Source organism: Leptonychotes weddellii, chromosome 5 (genome assembly GCF_054177405.1).
Source record: "Leptonychotes weddellii isolate Sample4059 chromosome 5, ASM5417740v2, whole genome shotgun sequence".
Classification (NCBI taxonomy): domain Eukaryota; kingdom Metazoa; phylum Chordata; class Mammalia; order Carnivora; family Phocidae; genus Leptonychotes; species Leptonychotes weddellii.
Genome location: NC_138373.1, coordinates 74,401,366 through 74,414,136, shown reverse-complemented (window position 1 = coordinate 74,414,136; position 12,771 = coordinate 74,401,366). Strand labels below are relative to the sequence as shown.

The following is a 12,771-nucleotide window of genomic DNA, read 5'->3' as shown; positions in this document are numbered from 1 at the left end:
CTCTTTTTTTTTTTTAAATTTACTTATTTATTTGAGAGAGAGAGAGAATGCCCACATGCGTGGTGGGAGAGGTAGAGGGAGAGATTCTTCAAGCAGACTCCCCACTGAGGGAGGAGCCTGAGAACGGGCTTGGTCCCAGGACCCTGAAATCATGACCTGAGCTGAAACCAAGAGTCCGACACTTCACCAACTGAGCCACCCATGTGCCCCAGGAGCATCTTTTGTTCTAATAAACTGAGTATGAGTGGGCTTGTGGATGGATGGGCTCCTAGATGAGAGCTGGTCACAGGAAAGACCATGCCATGATAAGAAGCTTGGGATTTTCAGCCCTCTCCCATTCTCTTGAGCAGGGAAGAGGGCTGAAAATGGAGTCATTAACTCCATCAATCATGCCTATGTGATGAAACCTCCATAAAAATCCCAAAAGTATGAGGTTCAGAGAGCTTCCAGGCTGGTGCACATAACATCAGGAGGGTGACACACCCTTGCTCAGGACCCTCCCAGGCCTCATGTATCTCTTTATCTGGTTATTTATCTCTATCCTTTATCATATCCTTTAATAAAGTGGTAAATGTTAAGAGGTTCTCTGAGTTTTATGACTTACTTGGGCAAATTAATTGTACGTGAAGATGGGATTATAGGAAGCTTCATTTTGTAAACAAATCTGACAGAAGTTGTGGGTAATCTTCGGTCATACTTCTTTTTTTTTTTTTTTTTAAAGATTTTATTTATTTGACAGAGAGAGACACAGTGAGAGAGGGAACACAAGCAGGGGGAGTGGGAGAGGGAGAAGCAGGCTTCCCACGGAGCAGGGAGCCCAGTGCGGGGCTCGATCCCAGGACCCTGGGATCATGACCTGAGCCGAAGGCAGACGCTTAACGACTGAGCCACCCAGGCGCCCCTTTGGTCATACTTCTTGCAATTGTCATTTTAAGTAGGGTGGGAGCAGTTTTGTGAGACTTAGCCTTTACCCTGTGGAACTTGACACTATCTCCCGGTAGATAGTATTAGAACTGAGTTGAATTGTAGGACATGCAGCTGCTGTCACAGAGAATTGCTTGATGTGGGAAAACCTTCCACACATTTGATAACAGAAGTATCAGAAGTGAAGTGTTCTGCATGAATAGTAAAGGAGACTCACAGGGAAAAAACTCATGGTAGAGAAGAAATTTTTTTTATTCCTACAACAGGTGGAAACTGAGGTTTCCCTTAATACCCTCTCAGTCATTCTGAGAGAAGACTGTCTGGGACAGAATATTGAAGGAGTAACTAACTGGCCAAAGAGGGGAAATTAAAACAAACAAACAAACAAACCTATACAAATATTGACAATTGAGTTTCTCGGTAAACCACCCAAGTGCATGAAGGTTACATATATACCCTCATATACACTGAGGTCCCACTCAATTAATTTGGTATCACACTCTTTTTTAAAAATATTTTATTTATTTATTTGACACAGAGAGAGAGAGCACAAGCAGGGGGAGTGGCAGGCAGAGGGAGAGGGAGAAGCAGACTCCTCGCTGAGCAGGGAGCCCGACGTGGGCTCCATCCCAGGACTCTGGGTCATGACCTAAGCCAAAGGCAGATGCTTAACCAACTGAGACACCGAGGATCCCTTGGCATAACACTTTTAAATGAGTACAGGCAACCAAATATCATCAGATATTTGAAGAAAGCTGCCAACATGAAAGACTGAGAAAAAAAATGTAAAACAGACCAAATGACTTTAGAAGAAGCAAAGATAACACAATGAGAACACTTAAAAAGTTCTGTAAATAGACTAAAACTCTCTTACATTTCTCATGGAAATGTAACGAAGGAAAACAATTTTCACAGTTTCTTATAACAAACATACCCATCTAACCCAGAATTCTACTCCTATGTATTAATCTGATAAGATTTTTTTAAATATTAAAGTAGGCTCCACATGACCCTGAAACCAAGACCTGAGCTGAGATAAGGTGTTGGACACTCAACCGACTGAACCACCCAGGTGCCACAACCTGATAAGATTAAAAAAAAAATATGTCTACACAAAGACTTGAACATCATAGCAGCTTTATTTACACTAGTCCCAATTTGGAAGCCACTGAAAAGTCCATCTACAGGTGAATGGATAAACATTTTGTGTATTCATACCATGGAATACTATTCAGTAATGAAAAGGAATTAACTATTGATAACATACAATATGAATTAATCTCAATAACATTATGCTTAATGAAATAAGCCAGTCATAGAAGACTACATGCTATTTGAATCCATTTATATAAGACTTGAGAGCAGGCAGAATAGTGTAGGATGACAGAAAGTAGATCAGTGATTACCTGGGGCTAAAATCGGTGGTGGGGGTAACTGAGAGGGAAAGTTTTTTTGTATTTTGTTCTTACTTTTCGGGAACACTGATTAAGAAATTTTATTATAGAAAATGAATGCATCCAATATCCCCAAATACATTTGTAACAACAGAGACACAGGAAGCACAGATAATAGTTGCTACGTCATAGCCTTATTCTTTCCAAAGGATAAAACGTCATGCAAAAATGGGGTGTAGAGTTTGAAAGAGAGAGAGGTGGTTAGAGAAAGCAGGTACCATCCTTTTGATTAAAAGACACACAAAATATCTTTTTGGGGAGACAGAAATATTGTATATCTTTATTTTGGTGGTTACAGAGGTTTATATTTGTTAAGTACAATAAGCTATACACTTAAAGTGGGTGTATTCTTTTGTTTTTAAATTATACTTCAATAACTTTGACTTGAAATGCAATTTTTAAAATCTTCAGAGAAGTAAGATACAATTTTGTATCTACGTTTAAGAATAGAGTGTTATATTAGAACACTTGAGAAAACAAAAAGAGTTCATTGAAATAAAATGATACCAGGAACATGTTTGTACTAGGTAAATTAAAAGATAATTTTAAAAAATCATCCATGAGGGCGCCTGGGTGGCTCAGTCAGTTAAGCGTCTGCCTTCAGCTCAGGTCATGATCCCAGGGTTCTGGGATTGAGTCCCACATTGGGGAGGGGAGCTTCCTGCTCAGCAGGGAATCTGCTTCTCCCTCTACCCCTCCTCCCTGCTTGTAATCTCTCTCTCTCTGACAAATAAATAAAAGAATCTTAAAAAAAGAAAAGGAAAGAAAATCACCCATAAAATTGAACAGAAGGATGAAGTGCTGAAAAATGGGAGGAAATATGGAGCCCCTAGGTGGTACAGACAATTAAGCAACCTACTCTTCATTTTTGCTCAGGTAGTGATCTCAGGGTCCATCTTTTATCTTTAAAGATAATCTCTAATTGTTATGCCCCAGTGTCTCCCACATTGTTATGTCTCAGTGTCTCCCACATTGTTATGACCCAGTGTCTCCCACAATGCCTTTCTTAACTTTCCCCTTGCCCCAGTGGCTGCATTTATTCACAGAGGGCTTACCTGCTACAGCTCTGCTCTCTGCCCACTCAGCTCTGCTCTCAACTCCCTTTTCTCTATTTTCAGTTTCACCATCCATCTCCATTTCAGGCACTTCATGATTGTCTTTAAAAAAAAAAACATAAAAGTATTAAAAAAAAAAAGTTTTCTCTCGTCTTCTATACTTTCTAACTATCCAGATATTACCAGTGTTCTTGGTCTGATTCTGATTCTGATGATAGATATTTTAAATAGACAAACACTGGGGTGCCTGGGTGGCTCAGCTGGTTAAGTGTTGGACTCTTGATTTCGGCTCAGGTCATGATCTCAGGATGGTGAGATCAAACACCCTGTGAGGCTGTCTGCTGGGCATGGAGCTTACTTGAGATTCTCTCTCTACCTCTCCCCTCCACCGCCATGCTCACATGCTCTCTCTCTCTCCCTCCCTCTCTCATAAATAAATAAATAGTAAATAGACAAACACTGTGTGATCTTTTACAAAAATAAAATTCAAACAATCTACCCTGCTGTATACAAAAAGATAAAATTGTTTCATAAGGACATATGTATTGGGGACTATGTAACAGAACATAAATTGCATCTCCCAGTTTATAAGCACCCTAAGTCATTTGCCTATGGATGGCAAGTATGTAATACTTCCCAGTACATACCGTGCCTTTGTCAATATTCTAGACACAGAGAAGAGGACTCTATTTGGGGGAACTGGTCCCTAAAACCTTATCCACTAACCTGATGCCTCAAATTATATAACTAGAGACATGTTCCCAGAAGTGATTTTTCTTCCTCATTTGAATATAAAATACTTTGGGGTCAATTTATAAAGTAAAAATTCCACATATATATATAGAGAGAGAGAGGGCATAATTTTATAGTAAGATCAAAATGACTTAAAAACAAATACAAAGGAATAAAAATAATGTAAATAAACAAATATAAATAACAAAACATAATCCCAGGGAAGACACAAGAAACCATGTATCCTATAGCAATACAAAAATTTCATATAAATACAATTTTGATGTTCCCCCAAATCATCTTCCTACGGTTTCATTGTTACCCCTAACTTTCTAGGAATTGAGTTCCTGGATAAAACAGACTAGAATTATATGGCCCGGAATGATATCATGTAGAGATAAGGAACCTTCAGTCTTGTTCTTTCTCAGAAAGAAGCAAATGTTTACCGCATCATCACTGACTAGGATCCCAGGGTCCTGCTAATCTCATAGTATATGTCTATTTTATATCTTTCAGCAGTTAAATAAAAATCTTAGATAGTTATGTTCATGCTATCACTGTTTTTCCTTCCCATAATAGCCTGTATGTGAGATCATCCTAAAATGTCTAAAAAACGTAAGAAATGTTATTTTGGTGACACCAGAGTTCTGGATTTCCAGAGACTTAGACCACCATGGTTTGTTTTGTTGTTTTGTTTTGTTTTCCACAAACTATGACCTTACAACTTAAATAAGACAGACAACACTAAGCTCTGGCGTAGTAACTTCACTACGGACTGGCACTCTGTAATCGAAATCTTAGGAGTCCAGGAGCCTTGAGTTGAAGGCAAAGAGAACTCACCAGCGTAGTTAAATAGTTCTCTTCTCTGATGTGTCTGATCCCACATAGTTCAGAACTGAACTGGGAGTTCAGTTCTCTTACCTGTTCTCTTGAGGCTGTAGCTCTCCTGGGATGTCTTCAACTGGATAGCATTTGGAAAGTGGAGAGTAGCATAAGTCACTTCTTCAGGCATACTGAACAAATAAAGCACAACCTGTCACTGTGTGTGGTGCATGTCTCACTGAACTTCACAGAAGCTGCTCTGTGGCATAATGTATGCATGTGGAGACTAAGTTCAGTGATCTACCTTTGTAAAAACCAAGCAAAAATATAGTGTCAGAAAACAGAACTGATCCACTGAGAATTTCAGAATTGCTTTATTCTCACCTCCACACACATCTCTTAACCTTTCTTTTCTTAACTTCCTCCAGTAAACACCAAGTTCGAGAAATGGTCCTGAGAGAAAAATATGGGTTTTAAATATAAACATTCTTTTTTTTTTTTTAATTTGTGGAAAATGGCAGTGATCTCTCGACTTGAGAAGGCCCTGTGAAAAAATACAAGGAAAAGTATCATTATTTCTGCATATATAAAGTTGTTAATCAGCATGTGCCTGTGAAAATAGTGTTAAAATTGAAAACACTTAACCCACTACTAAATCCCAGAAAACCACAAGTGAGTTAGTTCTCACCAAAACATTGTTCCCTTTCTTTTTCCTTCCTATTTTTGTGGATTGAAAAAAGTCTTCAGAAGTTGAAAGAAGGGGTGCTTGGGTTGCTCAGTCGTTAAGCATCTGCCTTGGGCTCAGGTCATGATCCCAGAGTCCTGGGATCGAGCCCCGCATCGGGCTCCCTGCTCTGCGGGAAGCCTGCTTCTCCCTCTCCCACTCCCCCTGCTTGTGTTCCTGCTCTCGCTATCTCTCTCTCCATTAAATAAATAAATAAAATCTTAAAAAAAAAAAAAGTTAAAAGAAGAATATTGGGGCACTTGGGTGGCACAGTCAGTTGGGCATCAGACTCTTGGTTTTGGTCAGGTCACGATCTCAGTGTTGTGAGATCAAGTCCTGTGTAAGGCTCCCTGCTCAGCTGGTGTGTGTGGGGGGGTGTCTGCTTGGGATTCTCTCCCTCTGCCCCTCCTCCACTCTCTCTCTCTCTAAGATAAATAAATAAATGTTAAAAAAAATAAAAAAGGAGGGCGCCTGGGTGGCTCAGTCGGTTAAGCGGCTGCCTTCGGCTCAGGTCATGATCCTGGAGTCCCGGGATCGAGTCCCGCGTCGGGCTCCCTGCTCGGCAGGGAGTCTGCTTTGTCCTCTGACCCTTCCCCCTCTCGTGCTCTCTCTCTCATTCTCTCTCTCAAATAAATAAATAAAATCTTTTAAAAATAAATAAATAAATAAATAAATAAAAATAAAAAAGGAATATTAATAGATCAATACAAAATCAAAAAAGTGATACTAAGAGAAAGAGCAGAAAAAGCTACGTTTGAGCTACACTAAATAGAGATTGTCCCCCTCCCACCCCTACCCTCCACACAGAACAACCTCTGAAAAAAAGGGGGATATATTTTAGAAGTGGCAGTTCTTTATATTTAGAGTGTATCCATCAGGTTAGTATCTAAATCCTAATAACTTGAACTTGGGTTTGGAAGGTAGGGTATATATGTGTATTAACCTGTTTTATAGACTGGGGAGTTATGAATTTCAGAGAGCTCAAGTGCTTTGGTCATAGTCCAGCAAAGATTAGTCAGTAGAGAGCATACTCTGCATCCTGAATATCTAGCATAGTGGCAAATGTATACCACATGTTCAGTCAATAACTTTAAATGGGTAAGTTATTAACTCATTCAGAAATAATCATAGCATTGCTCAGTGAAAAGCACCTGTTAAATACTGTTATTAATAAGAACACCTTTATTGACTTTTAAGAAAGACTGGGACATTGTGCAGTAGGCACAGCATCTGGATAAAAATGGGATAAAATCACAATACTACAAATGTAGAAATCAAGGAACATTTAATGTGGTGTTGAGAAAGAGAATATACTTCTTTTCAGGAAAACCACATTCTGATATGTAAGCCTTGAAAGAATGAGAAAGACTAGACTCCTGCCAGCCATGAAGCTCAGAATTATCAGACTTTAATTGCTCTGGAGCAACAGATGTTTCTCCCATCCTCATAAATGTGCTTTTATTAGTAAGGAATTACCTGAAAAAAAAAATCATTCATTCTTCTAATCTTCCATCTGAAACCTTAAGTAGTAATGTATCTCTTAAATCTTCAAGGCTCAGATTTCTTCTCACAGGTTCAGACTTTCATCCCACCCCAGTCTGATCACAATATACTTTGTCTCCATAAATAAATGCAGTGCAGTTTATTTCATAGGTGGATTCTGCCTATTTAACTTTGAAAAATAAAATGAATATTTCTACTTGGGAGTTCAGGAACATTAACTTATTTATGTATTCATTCTTTTATTCAACAAATTAATCAAGTACTTGCTATGTGCTGTTATTCCAGAGCAAATGACAGATACATTTTCTTCCTTAATGTAGTTTACATTCTACAATTCATATATTTGATTGTACATATACTTGTATGTTAATGTTTTATGCTATTTATTCATGGATAAGTAATACAATGTAAAGTAGCGATAGTGCTATGGATAGGAATAAAGCAGGGAAAAGGTAGGGTGGCAGAGGAAGGAGAGGAGTCTTTTATGTTGAACAGGGTACTCCTGGAAGGCCTCTCTGTGGAGGTGTCATTTGGCACAGAGAATAGTAACAGCAAAAATATCGTTCTACAAAAATATGCTAATTTAATACTATAATATTTACCATCTGTTTTAGTTATTGAAATCATGAGTCAGAATAATCTTTTTTTTTAAGATTTTTATTTTTATTTTGAGATAGAGAGAGAGACTGCAAGAGAGGGAACACAAGCAGGGGGGAGTGGGAGAGGGAGAAGCAAGCTTCCCGCTGAGCAGTGAGCCCGATGTGGGGGTCAATCCCAGGATCCTGGGATCATGACCTGAGCCGAAGGCAGACACTTAATGACTGAGCCACCCAGGTGCCCCCAGAATAATTTTTTATTTTTTAGTTTTTAGTTTTTCATTTTTTATTATTGTTATGTTAATCACCATACATTGCATCATTAGTTTTTGAAGTAGTGTTTCATGATTCATTATTTGCATATAACACCCAGTGCTCCATGCAGAACGTGCCCTCTTTAATACCCATCACCAGGCTAACCCATCCTCCCACCCCCCTCCCCTCTAGAACCCTCCGTTTGTTTTTCAGAGTCCATCGTCTCATGGTTCATCTCCCCCTCCGATTTCACCCCCTTCATTCTTCCCCTCCTGCTATCTTCCTCTCCCCAGAATAATTTTTTGAAGTGAATTATTTGCTCTTTCAATTTCAGAGGTTTCAGGATTTTTAAATTTATTTTTTTATTTTTTTTAGAGATTCTATTTATTTAAACAAACAAACAAAAAGATTTTATTTATTTGACAGAGAGAGTGAGAGTGCACAATCAGCAGAGGGAGGGAGAAGCAGGCTCCCTGCTGAGCAGGGAGCCCGTTGCGGGGCTCAATTCCAGGACCCTGGGAACATGACCTAGCCGAAGGCAGATGCTTAACCATCTGAGCCACCCAGGCACCCCGAGGATTTTTACATTTCCCCTTTCTTTCCAGTTTCATCATAATATGTTCCCTCTTTTCAGCTTCTGGGCCAAACTGGATCCCTTGCCAAATACGACCAAGGAAGGAAATTGTTAAGTACTGTGTCCTCATCTGATTTGAATAAGAACTAATTCAGTTCTCCACCTACTTTACTGGTCTAATCCCAGTAACTTGATACACATAGACTTTCTAGGGGTGTTTCACTACCTAAAATGCTTTATCCCAAAACCTTGAATCAGAACCCCTTCATCACTGCTTATACCCACACTGACCAAATCACAACAAAGTACCAGCTGAAAAAATAATAACAATTCAGCAAACTAAGACAGAAACCCAAAAACTGAAAGATGTAGGAGCTGGCTAACAACACTCAGGAGAGAAGTGACAAAATATCCCAGGATGAATATTGTAACAGCTCTTGTATAATGCTAGTCCAGAATGGAGTAGGAGGACTAAGAGTCAGGGAAGGATGCGTCTGAGAGGAAAGGACACACCACAGAAAATACAATATGGCAAAGAATCTAAAAATCTGGAGGATATCTTATACATAATTTAAGGAAAGAAGAAAGAATTAGATAATCAAAAGACAAAAGCAGGGGTGTCTGGGTGGCTCAGTCGTTAAGCGCCTGCCTTCGGCTCAGGTCATGATCCCAGGGTCCTGGGATCGAGCCCATCGGGCTCCCTGCTCAGTGGGAAGCCTGCTTCTCCCCCTCCCACTCCCCCTGCTTGTGTTCCCTCTCTCGCTGTGTCTCTCTCTGTCAAATAAATAAATAAAATCTCAAAAAAAAAAAAAAAAAGACAAAAGCAAATAACTGTAGGATAAGTATGTCCAAATGTGGAGCAAACACAAATTTGGGATGACTTGAACAATGAGTGAGGCAAAATAAGAAAATTCCACTTAAACTTTATGCTGAGAATACTGAGCTTTGAGTGGCATATTGGAGATGTAGAGAGAGATTTGTAATTATTACAATGGAATTCATCATTATCCAATCATAATGTGGTAAATAAATAAATGCATTTTTAAAATTCACTCTTAAAATCAACCAAGGGTAAAATCATGAAATATATATGGCTATGGAACATATGCACACTTCAATATTAGCAGTTGTAAAAGTAAAGGATTGAATGACAGAGATTAAGAAAGAGCAAAATGAGAAGACAGGGGTGGAGAGCAGGAGAAATAGAAGGAAGGGTGACAGCACCAATCTCTACCTCCAATGCAGTGGAGAGATTAGAGATAACACTCTCTGGTTGTTTAAATTAGAAGTAAAGGTTTATATTAAGGGGTGAGGGAAAGGAAGTGAGACAGTGGCCTTAAATCATCTATCAAAACAGGAAAGCAATAGATAATTTCTGAAGTTGATAAATCCATATGGAATAATACAAACTATTTAGCGATATAAAGATGATCATCATAAGAAATAAAAACAAAGAATTAAAAAAAAAATTGCCTCCAAGGAGCAAGACAATCATTTGAGGAGAGATGTTTTTATTGACTGATAAGCGTTTCTGAACTATTTTGTAAAATGTGTACATATATTATTTTGAAAAATGAAAATAATAATAACTGTTATTCATGTAGTATGTATTCATGGCTATTAATCAAGGTTCTCTCTCCAATTTCATAATTTGCCTTCATTCAGACCCTGTCCCAACTGATTTCTTTACTATTGACGCTGCCTTCAGTTTAAAACCCATTGATTAGCATATTGTACTTTCTGCAATGAAGTATGGACATAGATTTTGAATTTTATAGTTGTCTTATTTCTGTATATAGGAAGCTGTATATATTTAAATTACATTTAAATAATTAATATAGATTTGTAAATCCAATATAAATGTTATTACATAATGAATAACTTTTAAACATAAACATATTTTATTAGATACATATCCTTAAGTGACACTACTGTGTACATTCTGATCCAACTTATTCCCTGCATTCTGCTCTCATTCTAATATTTGACATATGAGAACTATTTTAACAAAATTTAACAAAATAATTTGTGACAGAGGCAATTAAATTGAACTAGGACTTGTGGACCCAGCACAACTAGGTCTTGTGGACCATGAGCTCACTGATATAACTGGATCCACCCATTATGGTGGCCAGATCCTGCTCTGGTCTAGGCTTTTAAGGTGGGGTAGGATCATAAACTGTGTGTTCTCCAGTCCCTCATACCTGGGGAGTATCCCCTCAGCTACTCCACAACTTGGCAGAATTCTAGTGTTGTCTCTTTATATACTCTTTTAAACAGCAGCTTTTTTTTTTTTCCTGTACCCAAGGACAGAGGGATCTGTTCCCAGGCTGTCCCTCCCCACTGTGTTTGCCACCTAAGGGGTGGGGTTTCCCTCTTCTACCATGTCTCCATCTCTCTTGCTGTTCTACTGCCATTCTATCTATCTTTGGTTGTTCAGTAGCTGTTTAGTCAGCCTTCAGTTCTTCAAGAGGAATTGTTCTATTAATGGGTGTATATTCTTGTGTTCTGTGGAGGAGGTGAAATCAGCGTGTTCCTATGTCACTGTCTTGAATTGGGACCCCCCTATTAGAATGGTTTTTAAAAACAAACTGTATCAAGTTTTGATGAAAATGTGATGTATAAATGGAATTCTTTTTTTCCAGTTTTTTTGAGATATAATTGACATATAGCACTGTATAAGTTCAAGGTGTACAGTATAATAATTTGACTTACATATATTGTGATTACCAAATAAGTTTAGTTAACATCCATCACTTCGTATAGATACAAAAAATAGAAAGAAAAAAATGTTTTTTCCTTGTAATGAGAACTCTTTTTTTTTGTACTTTTTTATTTACAAAGTTGTTTTTTTTTAAGTACCAGAAATGTTCGAAATTGAAACTCCAAATACGTTTTTATAATTTTCATTTTTATTTGAGAGCGTGAGTGAGAGAGAAACAGAGAGAGAAGGAGCAAGGGGAGGGGCAGAGGGCAAGGGAGAAGCAGACTCCCCACTGAGCAGGGAGCCAGACATGGGGCTCGATCCTGGGACTCCAGGATCATGACATGAGCCGAAGGCAGACGCTTAATTGACTGAGCCACCCAGGCGCCCTTGTAATGAGAACTCTTAAGATTTACTCTCTTAACAACTTTCAAATATACCATACAGCCATTTTAACCCTAGTCATAATGCTGTACATTAGATCCCTAGTATTTATTTATCTAATAGCTGCAAGCTTGTGCCTTTTGGCCACTTCATTCAGTTTCTCCTTCTCTAACTCTCTGTCTCTGATAACCACAAACATGACCTCTCTCTCTCTCTCTTATATATATATATATATATGTATGTATATATATAATATATTTATAAGAAAATAATATATATATATTTCAAGGTTCCACATATAAGTGAGATCATACATTATTTATCTTGTCTTTCTCTGTCTGACTTATTTTACTTAGTCCAATGCCCTCAAGGTCCATCCATGTTGTCATAGATGGCAGGATTTCCTACTTTTTTTTTTATGGTTGAATAACATTCCATTGTATACACACACACACACACACACAATCTATCTATTCCACTGTCAATGGATACTTGGTTTGTTTCCATATTTGGGCTATTGCAAATAATGCTTCAGTGAACATGGGGGTACATATATCTTTTTGACATAGTGTTTTCCTTTCCTTTTTTAAAAATTTTTTTAAAATTTAAAAAAATTTTTTATTAACATATAATGTATTATTTGTTTCAGGGGTACTGGTCTGTGATTCATCAGTCTTACACAATTCACAATGCTCACCATAGTACATACCTTCCCCAGTGTTTCTCACCCAGCCACCCCATCCCTTCCCCACCCCCTTCCACTCCAGCAGCCCTCAGTTTGTTTCCTGAGATTAAAAGTCTCTTATGGTTTGTCACTCTCCCTGCTTTCGTCTTGTTTCATTTTTCCCTTCCTTTCCCTATGACCCCTCTGTCTTATTTCTCAAATTCCTCATATCAGTGAGATCATATGATACTTGTCTTTCTCTGATTGACTTATTTCACTTAGCATAATACCTTCTAAGCTAATACCTTAGCATAATACCTAGCATTATTTGTTTCAGAGGTACAGATCTTAGATTCAACAGTCTTGCACAATTCACAGCG

At 38.2% G+C, this 12,771-nt stretch overlaps 1 protein-coding gene across 3 annotated transcripts in view; it reads right to left on the bottom strand.

Annotated features, from left to right (window-relative positions):
• Window positions 1–5,601, bottom strand: part of LOC145721719 (C-type lectin domain family 12 member B-like) — a 19,646-nt gene extending 14,045 nt beyond the window's left edge. For 2 of the 3 annotated variants that reach the window (XM_081821189.1, XM_081821187.1), the window contains exons 1-2: window positions 5,087–5,601; window positions 3,434–3,535 (exon numbers count right to left, since the gene is read on the bottom strand). In XM_081821189.1, the coding sequence (XP_081677315.1) occupies window positions 3,434–3,535; window positions 5,087–5,177 (193 nt within the window). In that variant the 5' untranslated portion in view covers window positions 5,178–5,601. The remainder of the gene's footprint in view (window positions 1–3,433; window positions 3,536–5,086) is intronic. The other variant, XM_081821188.1, reaches the window with a different exon arrangement.
• Between the last annotated feature and the right edge of the window lie 7,170 nt (window positions 5,602–12,771).